Here is a 26,446-nt window from a genome sequence, read left to right as displayed (position 1 = left end):
ATCGCTCTGTTTAATGATTTACTACAGAGTCCTTTTATCTGTTTCTTTCTCATCCCCGCATTCTTCCTCTCTCTGTCTTAATCCCTTTGTTCTTCTTAACTGAACTGACCACTTAGGGTACAAGGCTGTATATTACAATCTCAACTACTCAGTATGATCACCCTTTGACCTTTCAGACACAGACCTAAGGCTCAGAGAATCCCTATTTAAACAGTCTACCTGTACACACACACACACAGACACACACACACACACATTTATAAATCAAATTCTCACCATCCTCGAGTGTGTATTGGACGACGTGGTCGGACATTCGGCTGGCTCCCATAGGCATGTACGCTACAATGTAGAATGTGTAGTTCTGTGATGGCTCCAGGTCGTCGACGATGTAGCGGGTGGTGTCGTTGCCAATGACAACCTGGTACTCTTCGTTATTAAGACCTGTTCGATAAAAACAAAAATCGCATATTAACTTTACTGACTGATTGATCTAGTTTGATCCGAACACTTCTACATATACTGCTCTGTATAATTAGTGTATAATATATAATGTATAGTGTATAATTTATAGTGTATAATGTATAGTATATAGTGCATAATGTATACTTTATAGTGTATAATGTTTAGTATATAGTGTATAATGCATAATGTATAGTGTATAATATATACTTTATAGTGTATAATGTATACTTTATAGTGTATAATTTATAGAGTATAATGTATAGTATATAGTGTATAATGCATAATGTATAGTGTATAATGTATAGTATATAGTGTATAATTTATAGTGTATAATGTATAGTGTATAATGTATAGTATATAGTGTATAATGTATAATTTATAGTATATGATGTATAGTATAGTGTATAATGTATAATTTATAGTGTATAATGTTCAGTATATAGTGTAATAATGCATAATGTATTGTGTATAATGTATAGTATATAATGTATAATTTATAGTGTATAATGTATAGTATATAGTGTATAATGTATAATTTATAGTGTATAATGCATAATGTAGTGTATAATTTATAGTGTATAATGTATACTTTATAGTGTATATTGTTTAGTATATAGTGTATAATGCATAATGTATAGTGTATAATATATACTTTATAGTGTATAATGTATAGTATATAGTGTATAATGCATAATGTATAGTGTATAATATATACTTTATAGTGTATAATGTTCAGTATATAGTGTATAATGCATAATGTAGTATATAATGCATAGTGTATAATGTATAGTATATAGTGTATAATTTATAGTGTATAATGTTTAGTATATAGTGTATAATGCATAATGTATAATTTATAGTGTATAATGTATACTTTATAGTGTATATTGTTTCGTATATAGTGTATAATGCATAATGTATAGTGTATAATGTATAATGTATAGTGTATAATGCATAATGTATAATGTAGTGTATAATGCATAGTGTATAATACATAATGTATAATGTATAGTGTATAATGCATAGTGTATAATGTATAGTACATAGTGTATAATTTATAGTGTATAATGTTTAGTATATAGTGTATAATGCATAATGTATAATTTATAGTGTATAATGTATACTTTATAGTGTATATTGTTTAGTATATAGTGTATAATGCATAACGTATAGTGTATAATGTATAGTATATAGTGTATAATGCATAATGTATAGTATATAATGCATAATGTACAGTATATAGTGTATAATGTAGTGTATATAATTTGTTTTCAAAATTAACTGAAAAACCCCACCCAAATCTATATCATATACACAAATTACACACACAAACAAACTCAAACGTCCTTCACCATCGTAAAGGTCTAACACCACACAATTTCCATTCCTAAGACAACAGATTAATATCTAACGGTACAGCCGAATCTGCAGTGATGGGATACGAAACATTTCCCTTTTAGTATCCTCTGATAAAGACGTGACCGAGTCCGGGTGTACAGGCCTACCGTTAACTGGTGAATAATGATGACATGGATAAAAACTACTTTAAAACTTACAGCAAGGTCAACAACAATGCTAGCATTTTAATAATGATTTTTTTCCCCTCTTACACGCCAGTCGTTTCTCTTTTTTCGATAATAATCGATTCATGATCGTTGCACTGATTCATTTAAACCGATGCATCGACCCAACCGGTCATACCGCTACGCCCCTATGATGTATATGTGCGTTTATATACACAATTAGTGGAGCGGATATACTTTTGGCTTATTTGTAAAGCAACATCCTGGCTGCGAGATTTCATTTCTCATTTCTCTCTATTAATTCCCGGGGGGGAGGGGGGGGGGGGGGGGGGTTGGCTTGGGGGAGAAAATGAGAAGAGGGCAGGCTCTATTTGCTGAACGTTTACAGGTCTGCTTTCTCTGCAGCGCGACGGTCTCTATGGCACATACATGCGTTAATCAGGACATAATTGCTTAATCAGACCCCTGTTAAGCTTTCTTTTTCTTTCACACATTCTTCCTCATTAATCCTATTCTGCTCCTAATGAACCGGTGCGGTTATTCTAATCGGGGCCCCAGCGCACAAGAGACGTGTCAACTCGATCAAATTGGTCACGCCTCCTTAAAAGGGGGATTTAAATCCAGGGGCGCGGAGATGAATTCCACGCGCCGATTTTCTCACACAGCCAGCACGTCCGATAAGGCTTTAATTAGTCCGGATTAGCCAGCGCGCACAACAGGACCACAAGAAGGATCGGGCTCCTAATTTCGGACCTGGCAGAGATACTTGAGCGCCAAAAGGAAAGAAAAGCGACGGTTAAGCAACAAGAAAAGCCTTGTTCTCTGGATGAATAGCCTGCTCGCTGACTTTGCTACACTTTGACTGAAGTTTAACACACACACACACAAACACACACACACACAAACTTGGACAATGCCTGAGCTGCACCACTCACACACTCCCTATCTACATCCCTTCCTTTATGATCCTGCTAATTAGTGGAGAGTGCTGGACGGCTGCTCCAGGTTTCTCAGTCGCTAAAGCAGTAACGACACGTAAAAACTTTGAGCGGATGCACTGCCTTCAGAAGAGAGCAGTACTGAGTGAAAGACTCTCTCTCTCTCTCTCTGAAAGTGCTAGCAGGTGTTTCTTTTCCTGACTTTTCTTTCTCGTGTTAAAGCTGCTTAAAGGACTGATAATTAGGCTGAAAAGGGCAGACGGGAACAAAAGAAATATATATATATTTTTGTCCAAAAGTGACTTTCGCGGCCTCTTCACGAACAATGGGGACGCCCAGCATGCTTTAACGGCACGACGAAGAATCGGCAGGACATTACTGTAGAGTGGTACGTTCCCAGAACCGGGCTTTTTTTTTTTTTAGTCTCTAGGAGTCAGGAAGGAATGTTCCGGGGTAAATGGCGCTGCGTCTTTAGGAGCCGAGTTATCGTGGGTCATTCCCACTGGTCAGAAACTATTGTTTGTCATCATTTAAAATGGACTCAACCCCACCCCCAAAACACAAGAAACGGTAGCAATTGTACAACACACGGCGTCACGCGAGCTCCATGAAGACATGGTGCGTTGAGTGTAAAGGTTGGACTTGAAGGCATCGAGAGTCCTCCGCAGAGCTTTGACCTCAACCCTACTGAACATGTTTGGGACGAGCTGGAACACCGACTGCACCCCAGACCTCCTCGACATCCCAACATCAGCGCCCGAGCTCACCGACGCTCACGCTAAGAAATCTAGTGGAAAGCCTTCCCAGGAAATTTGAGCTCACGATAACAAAATCTGGAACGAGATGTTCGGCAAGCACATGGGTGTACAGAACAGGTGCGCGTAAACTTTTGGGCATATAGTGCATGCCAATCAGAATCTCAACCGGACTCTCTACGTTACTCAGCTTTAGCTCCTGAGTGATTATTTTACGCAGCCACTGTCAGAGAGCCTGATTTACCTTCTGCTTTCATGTAGTGGACGGAGTAGGCGATGACCTTGTCCGCGTTGTACGCCGGTCTCTCCCACGCCAGCAGGATGGCCGAGCTGGACACGGTGTCGGCGTGGATGTTCCTGGGCGCGCTGGGCCGGTCCTCCGACATCACCACGATGAGACGCGCCGTGGACAGAACCGAGCCCTGCTCGTTCTCGGCTTGGCACTGGTAAATCGCGTCGTCCTCTGGGATAATCTGGTTGATCACCAGCTTACTACGAAAGCAACCGACATCGACAATCCCGATCGATCCGAAACAAACTAATGCACAGCCGTTATATTTGTAGTTCTACAAATTGTATTTGGTCTTCGCGAACGTAAATTATTAACGCCTGAAGAAGAGGCTAATGAATAATATATATATAAAAGGCTGTGAGTGATGAGTCACTGATCCTAAAGCCGCTAATTATTACGCCGTTTCGTACCTGTTGTACATCTTGATGCGTCCGTTGGAGTGCACGGGCTCTCCGTTTTTAAGCCAGGTGATGCGGGGCGTGGGCATGCCCTCGGCCTGGCACACGAAGCGCCCGGTGCCGGCGCGTGGACGGGTCAGGCTCTCCGGCCACTCCACCAGAGACGGGGGTTCTGAAATTTGAGGTTTATTTCAGCTTTGATAACAAAGTTCACTCATCCCACAGAACAGCCGCAGTGAATTCTGAGACGTTCCAATCTGGGTTACTTATTGCAACTTTAATGTAAATCGTGCCTCAAATGTTATAGTCTTTGAGTGATATAATGTGCGTGAAGCCTCCTCACCGAGCACGGTGACGTTGGCAGCGGCGAGCGTGAAGTTCCTGGTGCCCGGCGTCGTGGCCCGGCACACGTACACGCCCGCGTGCTGCCTCTTAACGTCGGAGATGAGCAGGTTGCCGTTGCCGAGCACTTTGGTGTTATAGACGTCGATGGGCCTGTGGTCGGCACGGCTCCACGAGATCAGCGGCCGAGGATTCCCCACCGCCACGCACTCCAGGAGAGCGCTGCCGCGAGCCCTCACGGTGAGGTTCCGCGGCCCGGCGATGATGAGTGGGCGCTGGGGAATTCTGGGAGAAGGAGCTAAACCGGGACATAACACTTAGAGGAGAAACAAAATAATAATAATAATAATAATAAAGTTTGAGTTTGGTCTGTCTCGTTCACCTGGCATTACAGTCAGCGCGGCCTCCGCACTCCGGCGACGGCTGGCGATGTTTGCGCCCACGCACCGGTAATTCCCAGCGTCCCTTTGGTCTACTCCCTGGATCTGCAGCACTCCGCCGGGCAGCACCGTGATTCTAAACGCAGGGAGGTGTCACCCCGAGTCGGCTCATAAAAAAATCTTTTAACGGAAATCGGCTCGCGTGCTGCATGGCTTGACTTTCGGACGGTGTGCGTACCTGTCGGTGGCCAGCGGTAAGGTGACTCGGTTGAACTCCCAGGTGATGATTGGTGGAGGTACGGCGCTGATTTTGCAGGTGAAGCGTGCGACCGAACCCTCCGTCACGACTATGGAGGAAGGCTGCTGGGTGAATGTGGAAATACCTAGAGAGAGAGAGAGAGAGAGAGAGAGTGTGTGCGAGAGAGAGACAGAGAGAGTGCGTGAGAGAGAGACAGAGCAAGACAGTGAGACACAGAGAGCGAGAGACAAAGAGAGTGCGCAAGAGAGAGAGAGACAGAGAGAGACAGAGAGCAAGAAACAGAGAGAGACAGCGAGAGACAGCGAGAGAGAGAGAGAGACAGAGAGCAAGAAACAGAGAGAGACAGCGAGAGACAGAGAGAGAGAGAGAGCAAGAAACAGAGAGAGACAGCAAGAGACAGAGAGAGAGAGAGACAGAGAGCAAGAAACAGAGAGAGACAGCGAGAGACAGAGAGAGACAGAGAGAGAGAGACAGAGCGCAAGAAACAGAGAGAGACAGCGAGAGACAGAGAGCAAGAAACAGAGAGAGACACAGAGAGCAAGAAACAGAGAGAGACAGCGAGAGACAGAGAGCAAGAAACAGAGAGAGACAGCGAGAGACAGAGAGAGAGAGAGAGAGACAGAGAGAGAGAGACAGAGAGAGAGAGAGAGAGAGAGAGACAGACAGAGAGAGAGAGAGAGACAGACAGAGAGAGAGAGAGAGAGAGAGAGAGAGAGAGAGACAGAGAGCAAGAAACAGAGAGAGACAGAGAGGGACAGCGAGAGACAGAGAGAGACAGAGACAGTTATATAAAATTCCTTGTGTAAAGAAGTCTGGATAAGAGACTGACATGATGGTCTGAGCGGTGTGTAAACGTTAGTGACGCGTTTCTGCGTCACGTCTCCACATTCCGACTCTGTATATACGAATGAACCCGTACTTCTCCGTCCTCGAGCCATGTCTTCACTAACACTGCACTAATCAGGCCGCAGACGGTAAACCTAATAATAAAAAAATCCTTAAAAACCCGCTGGAAATAAGGAATGCAAATAATTTATAAAGAGATTGGCCACACACGTGGATCTGCTGCAGCTCTGTGGCGTGTGAAATAAAAACACCCGGGTTTGCTTAACCACGGTCAGCGTTTCTTCCTGCGCCGATCGGTCCTGCTGCGCTCAGACGAATTCTCCGACTTCCCAGAAAAAGCCCGAGTCACCCCAGAGTGTTCAGGTTTGCGAAAACTTCAGACGCACGCCACGTCCTCCTTTAGACATGCGAGACGTGCTCCAAAGGGTTTGGGGTAGGAAACGAGTGTTGAATGGCAACCGCCCGACGTGATTTAAGTTCCACGAAACATAACTACGTAGCACAGAGTGGCGAGGAGAGGACGGTCACGACGGGAGCCGTGAAACCGAAGAACGTCCGGGTGCGCTTCGACACAAGCGTCTCTTCTTTCTGTGGAATGGGTTAGGATGACCCACGAGCCACATTCAGAGAGGAGGAACAAAGAGAGAGAGAGAGGGGAATGGATCAGTGAAAGGTGAGACAGTCGCAGCGTATCACATGGATGAGCGCTGAGAACCAAAAGGTCTTTAGATAAACACGGACACGTCAGATCTCACAGCGGCGCGACGCTCTCCTTTTGGTCGTGCCTTTGTGTGCGTGACTCAACGGGAGCGGGATTCAAATGTTCACCTCTTTTTGGTGAAATCACCCGGTTTCCCTCTCTCTCTCTCTCTCTCTCTCGTTTCCATCCTGCACAGATCATTCTGCGCCCGCAATCTAAACCTTCTCTCCGTCCCAGAGCCCTGACCGTGGACGACCGCCCGCTCGTCAATATCCCATCCGCAGTGTGCTGTTTATCATCGATAAGCATTTTTACCCCTAAGATAAGAATATAAACGACACTTTACAAGGGGACCGTTTAGACGTTTCAGGATCTTCTGGATTCTAGCTATTTAAAAAGAAATATTAGCATAAATTATACTGAATTAAGATTGGGAGAAACGACAAAAAATATCACATGATGGTTTTAAAAAAAAAAAAAAAAAAAAAAAAAAAAAAAAAAAAAAAAAAGCTGTTTGATGATATTAAACGTCTGCAAAAAAGGCATTTATTTTTTATATTTAAAATAATATTTTTAGATATTAATTATTATATTTAAAATAATTTTTATCAGAATTATTTATACTATTTAAAAAAAATAAAAATAAAATAAAACAATAAAACAAACTTTCTAATATATATATTTTTTTAATTAAAAAAAATTAAATATTTTCAAATAAAAAGGGGGGAAAAATCTGTAAAATATTCAAATTGACAATTTTACAATTTTTTTTTAAAAAAAATTCATGTTAAGTTTTAACACCACATTACTCGCAATTATTCAAATAAAAATAACCATCTATAAAAATAAATAAATAAATAAATAAATAAAAATCAGAAAATAGTACTGGGGCATAATTTATCGTGATATCGATCGCACAATTTTTCATTTTTAAATTTACCTACAAAGTTTTAACGTCACATCAGCTGCTTCCAGTCAGCTTGTAATTATTTTTTTTAAAAAGAGATAGCACAATGTCTAGAAAAGCTTGTTGTTGCATGATTTATGGCGATATGGTTATTGTATGGTCATATCGTCCGGCTCTGTGCTGAATCGAAAATAAAAAAACAACCGTCTTTAATGCATGTGCTGAAGCGCTTCTTCTAAACGTACTCCAGCGGAGAAGCGCGACGGGGTTCGGATCCGCACCGAGAAATCCGAGCAGTCGGGAAACCCTGAATATCTGCGGCAGGTGCGTTTCACAGCTGGAGGAAAGCTACGTATCGGATGTCTTTAACTAGCAAAACTATCGATAAGCAGATTGGACATATTTTATATTGTGAAGGCTGATTTGGAAAAAGGAAGACAGCGCGGTCTCTGGCTTAAACGGATTTACCTGCGGCTGAGGGCTGCTTTCAACTTTTATCCTTATCGGGCTTGAGAGCTATAAAACCCCCACTAGCCATTAGGATCGGTGCCTCCCTACACCCCCCCCACCACCTTCTCCTGAGTCGAGTCGCTCGGACGCAAGCCCTGGTCAATGATTACCGAACACCAATCACCGGCGGAGCAGCAGCTGATGACGAGGACGCTCCGAATCACATCCCGGAGGAGACGAGTGAGATGAGCGAGACGTCTTCCTCCAGCTTCAGGATGTGAGAAATGTAATCTGTGCTGCTGGCTGGAGATCGACACACAACGTTAACAGATAAACTACCGCGCTCACGTGACAAAAAATACCACGTCACGATATTTACAGACGTTTCTATGATACGCTATATGAATGAGGATATACACTGTAGCTACAAGCCAAACCCTGGTGATGTATTTTTTTTTAAAAATGTTAACAACAACACGACGGTATAAAAAGATGTGATGATATCTCAAGAAAGCGACGTGATTAATCACGGTATCGATTAATCGGCCGATTATTCACGAAGCTCCGCCCCTCGTCCCATATCTACGGTGTCCTGTAGAGTGTAGTGTCGATAAAACGCTCGACAGTCAGCTCATCCAATCACAGACAAGCGTTCCGGACCGGACGTCAGTTTTCCGAATGGGTTTTCCCAGAGACTTCACACACTCTTACTAAAGTCACGGCTTAACACGTTGTTTTTTTATCATCTATATGACCTGCAAAGCTTCCAGGTTATTTATAAGGAGTAAAAAATAAAAAAAAAAAACACGACTATTGCAGCTTTTATATATATATAAAAAACAAAGCCGGGCTTTAGGAGTAGTGAAGCCCAGGAGCAGAACCCTCTGACTGAGCGTGTATATTACGATGAACGGATCAGTAGATCTCAGCTGCCACGTGTTAGTGTTTGAAGCAGCAGGGGGTCTCTCGGCACGAAGCAGGGGCAGCGCGGGGCGACCCGACGGCCTCTACGGGTCTCGGTTTCGGTGCTAAACAAACCCGACACGCGTGCTCAGGATTTTCCGCCGTGTGTGACGGGGCCGGGCGATATGACGATATAAATACCGATACGGTGATAAATTACGTTACGAAACTCTTCCCTGAGGAAACGGGTCTGATGGCGGATCCTGGATTTTGGGGGGAAAAGGACCGGAAATGTTTTCATGTAAAGAGACTTCTTCTCTTAGGACTGATTTATTATATTTATACTTTATTAGATTTACTACGATTACGATATACGGGATTTTTATTTTTTTTTTTGCGACTAAACGTAGTAAAGAGAAGGTTTTACAGCTTAGAGTGGTTTATAAATAAAACCACATCGGACGGGTGCTGGCTGAGACTCAACGGTTTAGTATCGATGTGGGAAAAAACTAAAATCTCTAATCCGGATATCTTTTTAGTAAACGTGTTCGCTTATTTTAATAACCGAAAGTCTGATCAGATGATCTGCGGGTGAAAGTTTGTACTCGAGCTTTAAAATTTTAAAATATAAATGTTTTCCAATAAAATACAAAAAAAAAACTCTTAAAAAAACTCACTTTTCAAAATGTTTGAATATGTCAAATAAAATATTTTTATTGCTTGAGGTTTGCCAGCAAACCTATATACTGTTACACGGATAATAGGAGAAATGAGAATTCCCGCACTTTTACGTGCGTGTGCGCACGTGTGTGTGTGCGCACGTGTGTGTGTGCGCACGTGTGTGTGTGCGCACACACACAAACAAACTTTCATTTCTTCTCAAAACATCTTTAATTAAATTACGTCTAAGCAGCTGAGCCACATGTTGGAGGTACTTGCAGTATGTAAACTTAGGAAAAGACACTTTGTGTGTGTGTGTGTGTGTGTGAGTGAGAGAGAGAGAGAGAGGGAGAGAGAGAGAGAGAGAGAGAGAGAGAGAGAGAGAGAGAGAGAGATTTTTGTCAGTGTTAAACCCTGCTACTGTGAAGTTTTCAGTACTCTGGCTTTCCCAGAGCAGAACCCAGAGTCACTGGTATAGTAGAGACATGATACACTCTCACTCTTTCCTCCATCTCTCTCTCTCTCTCTCTCTCTGCGCTGAAAATGGCAGCGCTGTCTGTCTATTTATTGATGGAGAAAGGCTGTAGTGAGAGCTGAAGCTGAGCTGCAGGAGGTCCGGTGCTGGCTGTGAGCTTTGTATATATTTGCGCACCCGTGCGTGCGTGCGTGCGTGCGTGCGTGTGCGTACGTGCGTGTGTGCGTGCGTGCGTGTGAGATGCCTTTGTGTTTCCTCCTTCCTCCAGGAGATTACACTGTGAAAATATATTGCGTTCAGTTTGAACCTGAGTCTAGTGGAACAGGACGTGCTGGAAATCAGCGGACATCGCGTACGTTCTTAAAACGGATCAACAGAAAGGCCCGGCAAAAAAAAAAAGAGCAGTTAAAATGAGTTTTATATATAAACATGTTATTTTTATTTATTTTCCCCCTAACTATCCCTGTGTATCCCCCTTCGCAGCTGCTCCCAATGGCGATCTGCCCATCTGCCCCTTCCTTTGACCAGGCCCGTGACCCTGTGACCTCTCCCAAATCTCGGCCAGCGTTCCTCCCAGCAAACTGGCGTGTTGATCGTGTGTACAGTATATACAGTATGACTCATTTAAAAAGTAAGAAGTGCTGCTGCGTTCACTGCTCATGCCGTGAGCGGCCATTTTGATCTGACGGCACTTGCTGAACTCGGGGTTGGGGAGACCGTCCCGCGTTCCAGGGTAGCTGAGGTGTTTTCTTTGTTTTTTCCAATTCGAATGAAGAGTAAATCACCAGAACACCCTTTCTAACTTGGTACAAGACTAACTGTATATTAACCCGATATCAGTCTGATCTAGCGCCGCGGTGTGTAGTTTACCGGTCGACTCGATGCATCCGTTTACCCCAGGTGAGGCGATGACGATTACACTCGATTCCAAAAAATTGTCTGTCCATTCAAAAACCTCTCTGTCTGTCTGTTAAACTGCCCGCTGCTCTTCAGGAAAATCCTCCAGGTCCGGCACGTTCTTTACTTTCCCAGCATCTTCTGCGGATTTGACCGCTTTCCAACAGCGACTATATGACGTCCAGATCCGTCTTTTCACACTGAGGGCGACTGAGGGACTCGTACACGACTATTACGCGAGGTGCAAACGTTCACTGACGCTCGTGAAGGCGACACGGGATACATTAAGAGCCGGGGGGGTGTAAACTTTTGACATTGTGCTGTCCTGTAGCAGGAATGGAGTCGGAGCGAGCGGACACGGTGAAGCGTATACGGTGCTGACCACTTCCGCTTGCGACACCTCGTTAGTGTGACTGTTTCTCGGTAAGACAGAGAACGTGTGTGTGTGTGTGTGTGTGTGTGTGTGTGTGTGTGTGTGTGTGTGTGTGTGTGTGTGTGTGTGTGTGTGTGTGTGCTGAGAGACCGAGCGGGGGAAAAAGTGCACTCTGGATAATAATCCTCGCCTCGGTTTTCCTGATCCTGCTTCGATCACTTCGTGTAGAACTTAAACGTTCGTCCTGGATCAGAACCCCCCCCCCCCCCCCCCCCCCCAACCTTCTTCATCTCTTTCTCTCGCTGAAGTAATGCCAGTGCACCACTTTATGACCCCTACATTTACTCTGTCCCTTTCTCTATCCCTCTTTTTTTCTCTTTCAGACAAATATAGCGGTGGGAGAAAAAGCTCTTGGGTGGAGGGGAAAGAATGCGGTGCTGAGAAGCTCAACAAATCAATCAGCCGATGGGAGAGCGAGCGAGCGAGCGAGCGTCCGAAGGGCCTCTCTCTCTCTCTCTCTCTCTCTCTCTCTGCAGCCAATCGCAGGCTTGACCCCCGGTCCGCTCGACACACACCCTTTTGCCTTGAGCCTTATGGCCGTGAAAGGGGCGGGATAGGGAGGGGGTAAGAGAAAGGGCAGAAGAATTCTCGGACCCTTATCTGCGTAAATCATTCGGTGTGTGCTTGCACACCCACGGTCAGGGACGAGCGTGTGATCTTCCCCTCTGACCCTGCCGGTATTCAGGGAGCGTAGAAGACTGAATTCATAGCGCACACGGTTTCGGTCGGCGATAAACGAAAAACGTGTGTACGTATTTCAAAAATCGGCGTTCGGAGCGTCACGTCCATAACCATTTACATGCCTACATTTATTTCAATTCATCGGGACGATTTAGGGGGGGGGGGGGGGGGGGGGGGAGCCCCGACTATTAACTCGAAACACTACTGAATCGAACCCGGTGTGTACTCACGATGGATGGGCGAGATACAGGTCAGAAAGCTCAAGCGAACATGCTTCCGAGACTTTTTCTCCCCCTCGGTTAAGTGTGCTCTACCGCTCCGTGGCTTGTCTCCCAGCATACAACCCCTTGAGCAATTTGTGGCGACCTCTGACCTTTCCGGCCGCTGCCCGAGGAAACCATGGAAACCTTTCATGTCCGGCACCCGAGGAAATAAAGTGGAGGTCCTGTCCACTAGGAACTGGAGCACAAACTGGGCAGCCGTTATCCCTGTTATTACACAGCGTGACACACACACACACACACACACACACACACACACACACTGCGAGCACAAGCACTCACACAGAGGGTATATTTTACTCAATATATACGTTGGATAACAGTTTCTAAACTCCCCCTAAACTGTGCCTGGAAGTTTTTTTTTTTAAACCCTCCTTTTTTTTTACTTGGCGTACGATCTTATCACTACTCTTACGGTCATGTTCCTCGCTGGAGAACCACGACACTGATGCGAGTCGCAGCGTTTCCTCAGGAAGTAAGCAGAAAAGTTGGAATTCCGAGGAAAGAGGTCCAGCGCGTGACATCCGAGCCCTCCGGCTTCAGACTGCATCGGGGAATGCGGCGTGTTGCTTATCGTACGCCGTGACTAGCGCTTTGTCCCGCTCCTCTGTGTGTGCGCGTGTGTGTGTAACACAGCTACGTGACCCCTGACTCGGCTGTTTTTATTTAACGCCGGTTCCTGCGCGAGTTCTAGTGGAACCTTGGGTTAAAGGGTGTTTTCAAAGAATAATTCGAGAGTCAAGACCTCGGCATAACGGCGACTACGTGAGACTATTGACGGGTTAACTCTCCGAATTAAAATAAATAAATAAATAAATAAATAATAATGAGAAGAAGAAGATGGGAGAAATTCAACGTGACACAATGTACAGGGTTCAAAAAGATCATTTCAATTTTTCCTAGGAGTTCTAAATGAATAAATAATTATAAATAAATCAAATATGTAATAGGTTATATGTTTAATAAACACGGTACGTAAATTTGACGAGACTAACTTTCTTTACTTCTGTTTTTCAAAAACTTATAAATAAATAAATAAATAAATAAATAAATCATTTTAGCCAAATCAATAAAAACACGTCGAATCTGTAATAGGCGATAAGTTTATAAACATTACCACTTTAGTCAATTTAAAAAGGAGTTATAAGAAGACACTCTACATTCTATTTAGGGTCTGTTTGACACGAGTTAATAATAAATAATTTGAAATAAATTATAAATAAATATAAGTACATTAATAAATACTTTAGTCATTTAAAGCAGAAGTTTAAGAAGGCAGACTAACTTCTATTTTTTGGTAACTTTTTTTTTACTAACTCTTTGTTCACATTTTACTAAATCACTTGAAAAGCAACAGCTCCTTTCAAGCGTGTGTGTGTGTGTGTGTGTGTGTGTGTGTGTGAGCACACTGGTGACAGATATTTCTTTTGGCTGAAGGTGAGAAGACAGAGGGCAAAAGGTCCAAAAGGTCCACACATGTGGAACCATTAATCTTCCTGTCCCCCTAAACACCCCCTACACACACACACACACACACACACACCTATACCTTCTCAACATTCCACCAACACGCTTGAAACACAAACTCGCTCCAGATTCACACTTCACGCTGATCTATAAAGGGTGACGTGACCTGACGTGTTCTGATCCGGCTCGAAACGTTCCACGTCTCCTACAACCTCTCGAACTTTCACCGTGGCTCGGTATCGTTCGTGTAATTGCTCTTCCTTTGATGAATAAAGATAAAGGCCAGATGCCCCGGGTTCGGTCAGTCATCTCTGGCCAAACAAATACCCCTTAAAGAAGAGCTTTTCTTTAGCCGTGGTGGTCAGGGGGGCAGCTGAGGGCAGTTGGGGGGGCAGCGAGGGGACAAAAGGCTGTGGAGAGAAAGGCTTTTCATTTGTTCTGCTGAGCAGCAGAGCAGAAAGCAATCGCATGGAGACCAGTAGCTCCTTTCACTCCAGGAGCACAATAAAAAGTTAGGTACTCAGGGGGCAGAGACACATGGGGGGAGGGTGGGGGGGTATAAAAATTGTGTATATCTATTTAAGTGATCATCTCTCCCGATATTCTGTCACTAACTCTGTGTTAAACTCCTTGAGCATTTCTCAGGTGGCTGTCAATTTTACGGTCCTGCTCTAAATGCCCCTTTAAAACAAGTCAGTAAACAGAGCCGAGTGTCTTTACTGCAGCTACACCTCATTAATAAACTGCAGCTCGCTCAGGTAACCTGATCACTCAGCACCCGAACAAGAGCAGCAGAATCGCCCTACTGTACTCTATTATACTCCACTGTACTCTATTATACTCCACTGTTCTCTATTATACTCCACTGTACTCTATTATACTCCACTGTACTCTATTATACTCTACTGTATTCTATTATACTCCACTGTTCTCCATTATACTCCACAGTACACATTATACTTCACTGTTCTCTATTATACTCCACTGTTCTCTCTTATACTCCACTGTTCTCTATTATACTCCACTGTACTCTATTATACTCCACTGTTCTCTATTATACTCCACTGTACTCTATTATACTCCACTGTACTCTATTATACTCTACTGTATTCTATTATACTCCACTGTTCTCTATTATACTCCACTGTACTCTATTATACTCCACTGTACTCTATTATACTCTACTGTACTCTATTATACTCCACTGTTCTCTATTATACTCCACTGTTCTCTATTATACTCCACTGTACTCTATTATACTCCACTGTACTCTATTATACTCCACTGTACTCCATTATACTCTACAGTACACATTATACTTCACTGTTCTCTATTATACTCCACTGTTCTCTATTATACTCCACTGTTCTCTATTATACTCTACTGTACACATTATACTCCACTGTTCTCTATTATACTCCACTGTTCTCTATTATACTCCACAGTACACATTATACTCCACTGTTCTCTATTATACTCTACTGTACACATTATACTCCACTGTTCTCTATTATACTCCACTGTTCTCTATTATACTCTACAGTACACATTATACTCCACTGTTCTCTATTATACTCTACTGTACACATTATACTCCACTGTACTCTATTATACTCTACTGTACACATTATACTCCACTGTACTCTATTATACTCTACAGTACACATTATACTCTACAGTACACATTATACTCCACTGTACTCTATTATACTCTACAGTACACATTATACTCCACTGTACTCTATTATACTCCACTGTACTCTATTATACTCTACAGTACACATTATACTCCACTGTACTCTATTATACTCCACTGTACTCTATTATACTCCACTGTACTCTATTATACTCCACTGTACACATTATACTCCACTGTACTCTATTATACTCCACTGTTCTCTATTATACTCTACAGTACACATTATACTCCACTGTTCTCTATTATACTCTACAGTACACATTATACTCCACTGTACTCTATTATACTCTACTGTACTCTATTATACTCCACTGTACTCTATTATACTCTACAGTACACATTATACTCCACTGTACTCTATTATACTCTACAGTACACATTATACTCCACTGTACTCTATTATACTCTACAGTACACATTATACTCTACAGTACTCTATTATACTCCACTGTTCTCTATTATACTCTACAGTACACATTATACTCCACTGTACTCTATTATACTCCACTGTACTCTATTATACTCTACAGTACTCTATTATACTCCACTGTTCTCTATTATACTCTACTGTACTCTATTATACTCTACAGTACACATTATACTCCACTGTACTCTTTTTATACTCTACAGTACACATTATACTCTACTGTTCTCTATTATACTCCACTGTACTCTATTATACTCTACTGTACTCTATTATACTCTACAGTATACATTATACTCCACTGTTCTCTATTATACTCTACAGTACACATTATACTCCACTGTTCTCTATTATACGCCACTGTACTCCATTATACGCCACTGTACTCCATTATACGCCACTGTACTCCATTATACGCCACTGTACTCCATTATACGCCACTGTACTTTACTGTACACCATTATACGCCACTGTACTCTACTATACTCAGAGAGGGTGGGAATTGTATTGTTTTTAAACATTTGTCGCTCTTTGCTGTTACTCAGAGTCTCACTGCTCCTGTTTTACAGCTTCGACCCCTCACAGGGCAAAGTCACATGACTTTCTCTGATGTGCATCGAGGAATTTATTCCGTAAATGTGTTTCCGTCGTAGTTTACGTGCACGTCTTCTTATCGAAATAAAAAAAATTATTATTATTTGCCTCAATTGATAAGCATGTTTTTTTTTTTATTTTGGAGATTTTCTTCACATCTGGCGTTTCCATCCAGCGTTTTTTTAAAAAAATGAGATATCCCAAAATTCGCACAAAAATACATGGATGGAATCATAGCTATTGTACTGCGCTTTAACAAGATAAGTTGGATAAAGTCTGTCAAATCCACACCTTCTGACCAATCAGAATCCAGGATCCAACATATCTTAAACTGTTATAAAAGGTGAGGTCATTAGCGTTATATTATCAATGTGTCATCGCGTTACATAAATGGCCCTGGAAAGAACATTCATCAGTTTTGTGAGAATGATGTCACATCACCCCGCCCTGACACACTAATTCACACACACACACACACACACACACACACACACTCCCACTCCCAAAAGCAAGGAAGGATGACCATGCAGCATTGACTTAAAAGGCTCTAGCTGGTGAATAGCTCCTAACCTTTCAAACCTGCCCACCTTCATTTACACACCAATGGAGGCTTTCTCTCAGGATCTACCCTGGCTTTCAAACCACTAGCCTCCAGCACTGAACTCATCCCCCCACCACAAAGCTTAGACTTAGTTTTCAGATAACTTCTATAACAGATGGTGTTGTAAAGTGTCCTCCATGTTTTTATTCTCTCTAACGATTAAAGAAATTGACTACGTTCTGCTTGCGTCAATCAGCGCAATCGGTATAAAAAAGTAGTGTGAAAAGTAGGCGATCGTCGTAGCAGCGCTCACGCTCTGAGATTTTAATAAAACATTCTTTGGTTGGAGTTAGTCAACCAGAGCTAGCCAATCGTGGGCGTCTGTGAGCTCATGTCCGCAGAAGAGGGCGGATAGCGAGTGTGTTACGCTGGCATGATTGGTATTCGCCTGGCTTCACGTGTCTCGGAGGAAGAACGTGCTAGCCTTTACCTCATTGGTTACTAGCTGTCATGTAATAGGGGGATGGGAATTGGTAGATGCCCAATTTGGGCAGATAAACTGGGAAAGGGGGTTGACCAGTTGTATTTGGTCTGTAAACTGGCGTAATGCGTCTTAAGACCGCCGATCTCAAATCACTACCAAAGAATTCTTTTATGACATGCAATTTTTGCTGGTGGGCCCAAATCCGTACAGTGCAAACTCGACTTTAAGAGACTCTTACTGAATATCACAGTAAACGTAAATCTACGAGGCGCAAAGTAATAATTTTCTCTGCCATTTTGTGCACATGTCACAGATCATGTACGTAATAAAACTCTTAGTAGGGTATCAGGGTTAAAGTGGTGCAATGTTGCATGGCGGCTAAAAACTAATGTTCAACACATTTTAAAAGCTCTAGTAACCAGCTTGCACTGATACAATGCTCCTCTCCATGAAATCTGACCCACAGACAGGCGACACGGAGATAAAGAGGGACTCCAAGAAAGCGTAATCCAACTGTGCGTGTTTGGAGATTTAGGAAAATCTGGACTGACCGGATGCGGTATCGCTGATACTACAAGGATTTCAGAAAGGACCACTAAGCACCATCCCATGGACCAGAAATTACAGCAAGAGGGCAAGAGAACAAGAGCCCCGAACTTACTTGCGATAGTCAGACGAGCTTTCTGGCTCAGGATAGCTCCGTATTTGTTCTGAGCAAGGCACTGGTATGACCCTTCGTCCGATTTCTCTCCTTTTCGACTCTCGGTCTCCGAGATGAAGAGCGATCCGTTGGAAAGTTGGTAGACGCGGTCCGACTCAACGGCAGGAGATCCGTTTTTCAGCCAACGGATCCGGATTGGAAGCTCGCCCTGAGCCTGGCAGTCCATAATCACTACGTCCTTACGCAGGACTGTCACATCGCGGGGCTCCTTAACGAAAAATAACTCACTGAAACACAAAACACCTGAAAAGATAGGCAGAGAGAGAGAGAAAGAGAGAGAGGGAGAATGAGTGACTGCACTGAGAGGCTTCTATTCTGTTCAGAGGAACATGGATGTTCCTTGGAAAGAGAACGTCCATGAAAACACCAATGGAAAGAAAAGGAACTCTGAGAAACAGGAAGGCCGTGGTTCTCAGTAAAGTCGGGTTTGTAAAGCATGTACAGGGTGATTTTTCACAACCCGCCATTAACTCTTATTACGTTTATCAATGACTTGTTATAGTTACTAGGTGATTATCTGTCCACTTGATTTGAACAGATTTAACCCAGTCCTCAGTACCTCAAAAACTACTCGCTTATTAATAACAGCAACTTGGACGTCAGGAATTTAAAGCACTATGGCTTCAATACACAGCCGAATTATTACTGTTCGCATTTAAATAATGTGCCTGAGGAATTTATTTCACAGTTTAAGAGGTTCCTGGCTGCAAAACCTGAAAATCTTTCTGGAACATATCCTCAAACTAACATGGACTCAAAGGATCATGGACTAACTCTGAAGCACTGGTTTGGCCGTGTTTCTGTGATCATATGTCTGTGCAGATTACACTTCACGCTGGTCTAATCCGGTTATTCATGCCTACTAAAGTCCGGCACCTGGGAGTAGAGTGACTCTATCCGTCCTTAAAATGATTTATTATAGTCTTTGCATGAAATCTGGAAAGCCACTTATTCTACACTAGAGAGACGCCTGACACATACACACACAGACTGAGACCGTCACAATATTACACCATCATCAGCTCCTGTAGATTTGAAATGAGACGTTAAGACATCCAAGAGTACTTTCTGTACTCTTAGTAGAGTACATAGCTTTCATAGCCTGCAAAATGTGAGATACCTACCAGCTGTTCAACAACAATGCTCCTCAGAACCATTAGTATGTATCTTTATATTTGTAAACGTTAAATAAACCATATCCTTAAAGTATCACAACTTTATGAGCAAACCTGTACATATACACGTACATACTGTATATTTTCTACAGCATAATGTCTTCAGGTATTGTGATAAGACAATTTGTTGCATCTGCCACCCTTGAAATAAGCCTTGCCACCCCGAATCCCATATCTAAGAGGTGTATCCGTGTTATATTGACTTAATAAATGCTAACTAACTCATATAAAGCTTATTTAAATAGTCATTGTTGTGTGTGTGTGTGTGTGTGTGTAGGTATTTTACTAAATCATTTCAGCACTTATATCAAGCCAATAATATAATGTATTTATCGGGCAATTCGCTGTATGAATCAGATTTTCTACACATACAACTCGATCCTCTATAAATGTAGGTGTTGCCACACCTTAGTGTGCTCTTTCCACTTCTTGGCAAGGTAGTTTTGGAACAAGGTTGTGGATGGTGTGCAGATGGTGGGGCATTTTGGGGGCTAGTTTAATAATAGCCCGCCTAGACCATATGTTAAAGTAAATTAAAGCTAATCAATTTCAGCAGAGACAGAAGATATTGAAAACAATGGGAACGTGTATCTCCTGTATGGCGTACAGAACCGTTTCTGTTCTACAGAGAACTCTATAGATATTACAGCCAATGGTTTTTGTGTAGCTAGACAAACTGCATCTTTATATCAAGGAGACTGATGACTGATTTTAGTCTGAAATGACGATCTGTAAATGGCACAGGTAAAATCAAATATTTAAATAAAGGAACAGCGGAGTAAAACAATTACTATATTATAAATGTAACTAAATTATACTGTCATTGTTCTCACACAAATGCCAACGTCGATTAACATGTTTCAGGTGTTTTCGTGTGGTTTTGAGATGTAATCGGGCTGGAAATGTGGGTCTTTGCCACCCCATGCCCTCATTTGCCACCCCATGAGTAAAAATCTGGACACTGAATATGAATATCACTGAATATGGATCAATTATGTGATTTAGGATGTAGTTAGAATAAAATAAACTAGCTGAGACACTAGCCTTGTCAAGCCCAGTAAATGTTGTACTAGCTTTATTAAGAAACAAGCTAACTCTATTGTAGCTATAAAGATACAATAACTGCAGTACTACTTCTCAACTATTTTACAGTAATACATACATACACACACACACACACACACACACACATACATATATACATACATACATATACATATATATATATATATATATATATATATATATATATATATATATATATATATATATGTATATACACATAAATCTGAAACAACTTGATCGTTGTACTCTTGTTAATACAAAAAAATAATAATAATTCAATTAAGCCAGTCAGCTGAAGGGGATGTTTAAATAAATAGATAGATAGACAGATAGATAAACAAACAAATAAATATTAAAATAAAAATACACCTAGGAGAAAAAAAGGCTAGCGTTTTTAGCACAGCGGTTGTTTTGAGTCGCGCACGTGCGCCGCGCGAGCGCTCAAACATTAAATCCGCGCTCGTGCGTTGATTTTTTTAACCAGCAGCTGCGGATGATCAGTGATGTCACATAGAAATTCAGCACGCGCGCCTTGAAATTCAGCACGCGCGCCTTGAAATTCAATTTAAAAATACCAACGGACAAAAACGGTCACTTTCACTGCTGAACACTGTGATATTATAGACGAGCGATTAAACTGTTTATATTTGTCAATTATGTCAATCGCATCACAGTAAACATCTTTACTGACTTTGCAGCAAAACCCAAAGTGCTGCTAGTAACTTTTTTTTGTACTGTTTAAACTCTTATATATTTTTTATTTGTTTGTTTGTTTTTTTGTCAAAGTTTACATTACTTGTCATGTGATAATGAAGTAAACAACAACACAGCAGGTAAAGAATCTCTTACCTGGCAAAAATACTGCGAGAAACAGCAGCGGTTGAAATAAAATCCTTTTAAAACGCGCCATTTACTGGAGTTGTTCGTGCATTGCTAGCGATCACTACACATGCTGCTAACACAAGCTCCTTTCTTCTCTCTCTGGCACACTCTCGGTGTGAGCTGCTGACCGGCGAGCCTGGGGACTAGCTTCTCCGGCGGATGGACACCTCCTTCCTCCATGTCGGCGCGTGATGGAGCTGGTGTCGTTCAGAGCGCGGAGTACTACAGTTACCTTGGCAACGACACGCCCCGCCCTTCCTTAAAACTCCTAACCAGCAAATTGTTTAACTGATCAGGAAAAAAAAACAACAAACAAATTGATCAGGAAGTTTATTTGTACCGAGAAAGTGAATAATTAACTATTAATTGATGATTAATTAGTAAGTCCTAATGAAGCGTTTAAATCCTGTTTTAGAGTAGAACTTCAATAAGAATAACCAATAAAAAAATATATAAATAATGTTATTGATGATTATACATTACACACATGCAGTGCTACAGTATGGCTGAACTTCAAAGACTAATCCCAAACGTTTATAAATATAGCATCAATACAATACACAAAAAATAGTATATATATAAATAAAATTCATATATACATCTAAAAGTCGCATATATTACTAAAAGTCATATATATAACTAAAAATCATATATATAACTAAAAGTCATATATGTAACTAAAAATCATATATATAACTAAAAGTCATATATGTAACTAAAAGTCATATATGTAACTAAAAGTCATATATGTAACTAAAAATCATATATATAACTAAAAATCATATATATAACTAAAAGTCATATATGTAACTAAAAATCATATATATAACTCAAAGTCATATATGTAACTAAAAGTCATATATACATCTAAAAGTCGTATATACACATCTAAAAGTCATATATATAACTAAAAGTCATATATATAACTAAAAGTCATATATGTAACTAAAAGTCATATATATAACTAAGTCATATATATAACTAAGTCATATATACATCTAAAAGTCGTATATACACATCTAAAAGTCATATATATAACTAAAAGTCATATATATATATAACTAAAAGTCATATATGTAACTAAAAGTCATATATATATATAACTAAAAGTCATATATATAACTAAAAGTCATATATGTAACTAAAAGTCATATATGTAGCTAAAAGTCGTATATATAGCTAAAAGTCATATATAACTAAAAGTCGTATATGTAACTAAAAGTCGTATATGTAACTAAAAGTCATATATGTAGCTAAAAGTCGTATATATAGCTAAAAGTCATATATAACTAAAAGTCGTATATGTAACTAAAAGTCATACATATAACTAAAAGTTGTATATACATCTAAAAGTCGTATATGTAACTAAAAGTCATATATGTAGCTAAAAGTCGTATATATAGCTAAAAGTCATACATATAACTAAAAGTCGTATATACATCTAAAAGTCATATATATAACTAAAAGTCATACATATAACTAAAAGTTGTATGTATAAGTAGTAATACCTCTTTTGTTTAGTAGACCTTCAAACACAGACACATAAAACATTCCTATACAAAAGTTTTAAAAATGTTATTTGTATTTTTACAGTACATCAAGCTGTTTACTTAAAACGTTTAAAAGTCTTGTGGAAAATCCTCAATATTGAGGTAAGATATAAATCTTCCAAGTTAATAATTTTATGTTTCTTTTGGGGGGGGGGGGGGGGGGGGGTAGACCTTCACACACAAAACAACAACAACAACAACGACAACAAAATGTTTTTGTGTCTTTATTTATTCCGAATTCTTGTCGGAAAAAAAAAACTTAACTATTGCATTGAGCAAAAAACAAACAAACAAACAAACAAACAAACAAACCAATAATCTATTAGTTCAGAAACAAATGACACAAAATATCCATTGTGCATTGAACTATTAATTAGATTTATTTATACACTGAGAATTACAGTTGCAGAAGAAGAGCAAAATTAGCACATTGCGAATACATTGCTACGTTACAACCAGTGGCGATCTTCCTTTTTCTACGTTCGACACAATGCTGATGTGATATACAAATATGTAATGTGTCATGGATAGAATTGACCAACGGGTTCATTTGACCAGATCATGTACATGTTAATATGCACAGGTGGATATTTTCTTATATATATATATAATTTGGAAAACTACAGAATTTCATAAACTGATATACAGTATGTTTTTATCTCACTCAGACGTAAAGTTCTAGACACAGCACCTACTACTACGTTTATAATCTGATCTATCGATGGAAAAACAACATTACTGACAAATTGTCATCATCATCCACATGAGTCTCTGTCTCATCACCTGAGGTGAAAGTCACTCACGGCGTTTGAACACGAGCCTCTGTTCCGAGTGTGTGAGCGCTCTTCTCTGTTTTGATGATGACGTGACAGAGCATCGTGGACATCGAGAAAATTACGCTAGCTAGCTAAAACCATCAAATTATGAAAAGTAATGTTATCTGTAATGTTACGGTATCGTAATTAGAGCTGTTGCTTTTACTTAAAATATTTCGTTCAGAGTCTCGTGGGAAATCTTGACTATAGCATTAAGCCAAAAACCAACAAGCCTGCTAGCAAAGTGTTCGACGTCTGTAAACAGACCGACTATTTTTTCACCGCGTAAACAACCGGCGATAATCGGTATTCCATGCGGTACAGTCGTGCAGGCCGGCTGAGAATCTTCATAACCTCATTTCGGTTGTAACTATCGATATGACACCTCTATAATTTCCACGCTCGAGTGTGGGAAAAGGGTGTTGTTCTCTCGTTCTGCTCAACAGACCTCACAGCTGGGCTTTTGTGTTGTGGGTCTGAGGGTCCGGTGGGAGGTCAGGTCACTCTCCTCCTCCATACGGAAAAAGAAGAAGTGGATCAATAATTCTGTGTACTGTCCAGCTGTCCAGCTCTGCCTTATCGATGCTCGGATTCGGAGCCGGTTAGTTTCCTGATACACACACACACACACACACACACTAAATTGCAAATCATTGGTAAACTGCTGTGGTATAAAAGGAATAAAACACTTCCAGATGTGCTGTCGTAGTGAAATAATCAACTTTGCGGATTAACAGTAACTCCGCTTCATCACACACTTCGCCGTTACCGATTATTTCCCGATCACAGCGCGACATCGGGCGTCTTATTCTCCACGTACGTCACCTTGACAAAGTAATAAACTTTATTTACACATAGCGCTTCGATCAATGTTTAATAAGTCTATAATAAACGAACATGAATGAAATCACGGCACGTTTCTCACTGCTATTAATCGGGTCAGTCAGCGTCCGAGTCGATACGTCGGAACGTTCGAGGACATCGTAAAACGAAGAGTAATATTCAGAACGTTAAGACACACCCGAGGGTTAATAATTAGTCGTCATGCTACGTTTGACTACGATATGTAACTCTGAAGGCGTCCCGTCAGCTGGGAATTTCCCGTCGGAAAGACGGGAAGGTGTCCTCAAGCCCGAGTTCAGCAAGTGACGTCAAACCAACATGGCCGCTCACAGCGTCACGAGTCCATAACATGACCTCACCACTTTGAAAGTGTTTATAGTCCCTCAGATCCATCGACATCCGATCCGATCCGATCCGATTTATAAAGCACGGATTTAAAACATCAACACACACCGCGGAAGAAAAGCTCAGATGAGTAGCTACAGCGACAATACCTCAACACTCATACCTGATCAAAAGCTAATGTAAATATATATATGTATGTTTTTAAATGCTTCTTGAAGTCATTCAACGATGATGATTGTCTTAAATACTCTGGTAAAATGTTTCATCGCCTTGGGGCGGCTACCACAAACGCGCCATCACGTCTGGACTTCACTTTCCATCGAGGAGCATGTAGGAGATTTTGCCACTAGATAGGAGATAGACACTTCATTCTAACTCTGAACTAAAGTAAACACATCATAAACTCATTATCAGTAATGTTAGCTTGCTGCTAACGAAACACACGCTTTCACAGAGGCGACAATGTCGCCGTCCCCCACTTTGGAGCTTGAAAACGATGGAATTTTGATGGAAAGCTCAGACTTCACGTGTGGCAAGTGAACAAACATCGCAAGTATGTGATCTTTATTCATCACCGTTTCCCCTCCGTGTGCGCGTGCGCGTTTGTCCCGCTCTCGAACTGCCGATATGCAAACGGAGCCGGGGTCAGAGGTCACCTGATGATGGCAGATCAATAGAAGAAAAAGTCATAATCACGGTGCAAAAGGAAAGAAGATCCGGCATCGGACAGAGACCGTATCAATCGGCGCACAAAGTTGCTCTGGAGTCCGGATCCCTTCCTCCTTCGCCCTTTGACCCTTCAGGGTCCGAGAGGCTGAATAGGATGGTGTGTGTGTCCCTGTCACCTGACTTCTGGGGTGAGCGTAGAGGGAAGAAGAGAAAAGAAAAAAAAAAAAAGAGAGAAAGGAGAAGGGGGATGGGAGAGGAGAAGAAGAGAAAACAAGACCTGTGTCGCTCGGTCTGTTCATTAAAGGGCCTCCTGCCGCTCCGGAACTTTCCCCTTCCTTACAGCGGAAACGCCGCCAAACATAACACGTACAAATCAGTTTTATTTACTTCTTTATTTATTTATTTATTTACTCACCCTGAATGCAACTGATTATCCAAAACATGTTTGTCGTCTGACTTTTAAACCAAAGTCGGCGTTTTGCGCTCCTTCTTCGACAGTACGGTGCAATGAAATGTGAACGTTATTTACTACTTTTATTGTTTACGAAACCGTTCATTAAATCAAGCACTCTATTTATCATACTTGCTAT

General features: G+C 41.3%; 1 protein-coding gene across 1 annotated transcript in view; it reads right to left on the bottom strand.

The window, feature by feature from the left end:
• Positions 1 to 21,769, bottom strand: part of prtga (protogenin homolog a (Gallus gallus)) — a 38,620-nt gene extending 16,851 nt beyond the window's left edge. Inside the window, exons 1-8 of the mRNA XM_047153442.2 lie at positions 21,602 to 21,769; positions 18,453 to 18,755; positions 5,329 to 5,473; positions 5,093 to 5,226; positions 4,712 to 5,008; positions 4,381 to 4,540; positions 3,923 to 4,170; positions 277 to 441 (exon numbers count right to left, since the gene is read on the bottom strand). Coding sequence (XP_047009398.2) covers positions 277 to 441; positions 3,923 to 4,170; positions 4,381 to 4,540; positions 4,712 to 5,008; positions 5,093 to 5,226; positions 5,329 to 5,473; positions 18,453 to 18,755; positions 21,602 to 21,662 — 1,513 coding nt within the window. The 5' untranslated portion in view covers positions 21,663 to 21,769. The remainder of the gene's footprint in view (positions 1 to 276; positions 442 to 3,922; positions 4,171 to 4,380; positions 4,541 to 4,711; positions 5,009 to 5,092; positions 5,227 to 5,328; positions 5,474 to 18,452; positions 18,756 to 21,601) is intronic.
• Positions 21,770 to 26,446: the final 4,677 nt, after the last annotated feature.

Source organism: Ictalurus punctatus, chromosome 4 (assembly GCF_001660625.3).
Source record: "Ictalurus punctatus breed USDA103 chromosome 4, Coco_2.0, whole genome shotgun sequence".
NCBI classification, from domain to species: Eukaryota; Metazoa; Chordata; class Actinopteri; order Siluriformes; family Ictaluridae; genus Ictalurus; species Ictalurus punctatus.
This window is presented reverse-complemented; position numbering and strand designations above follow the sequence as displayed.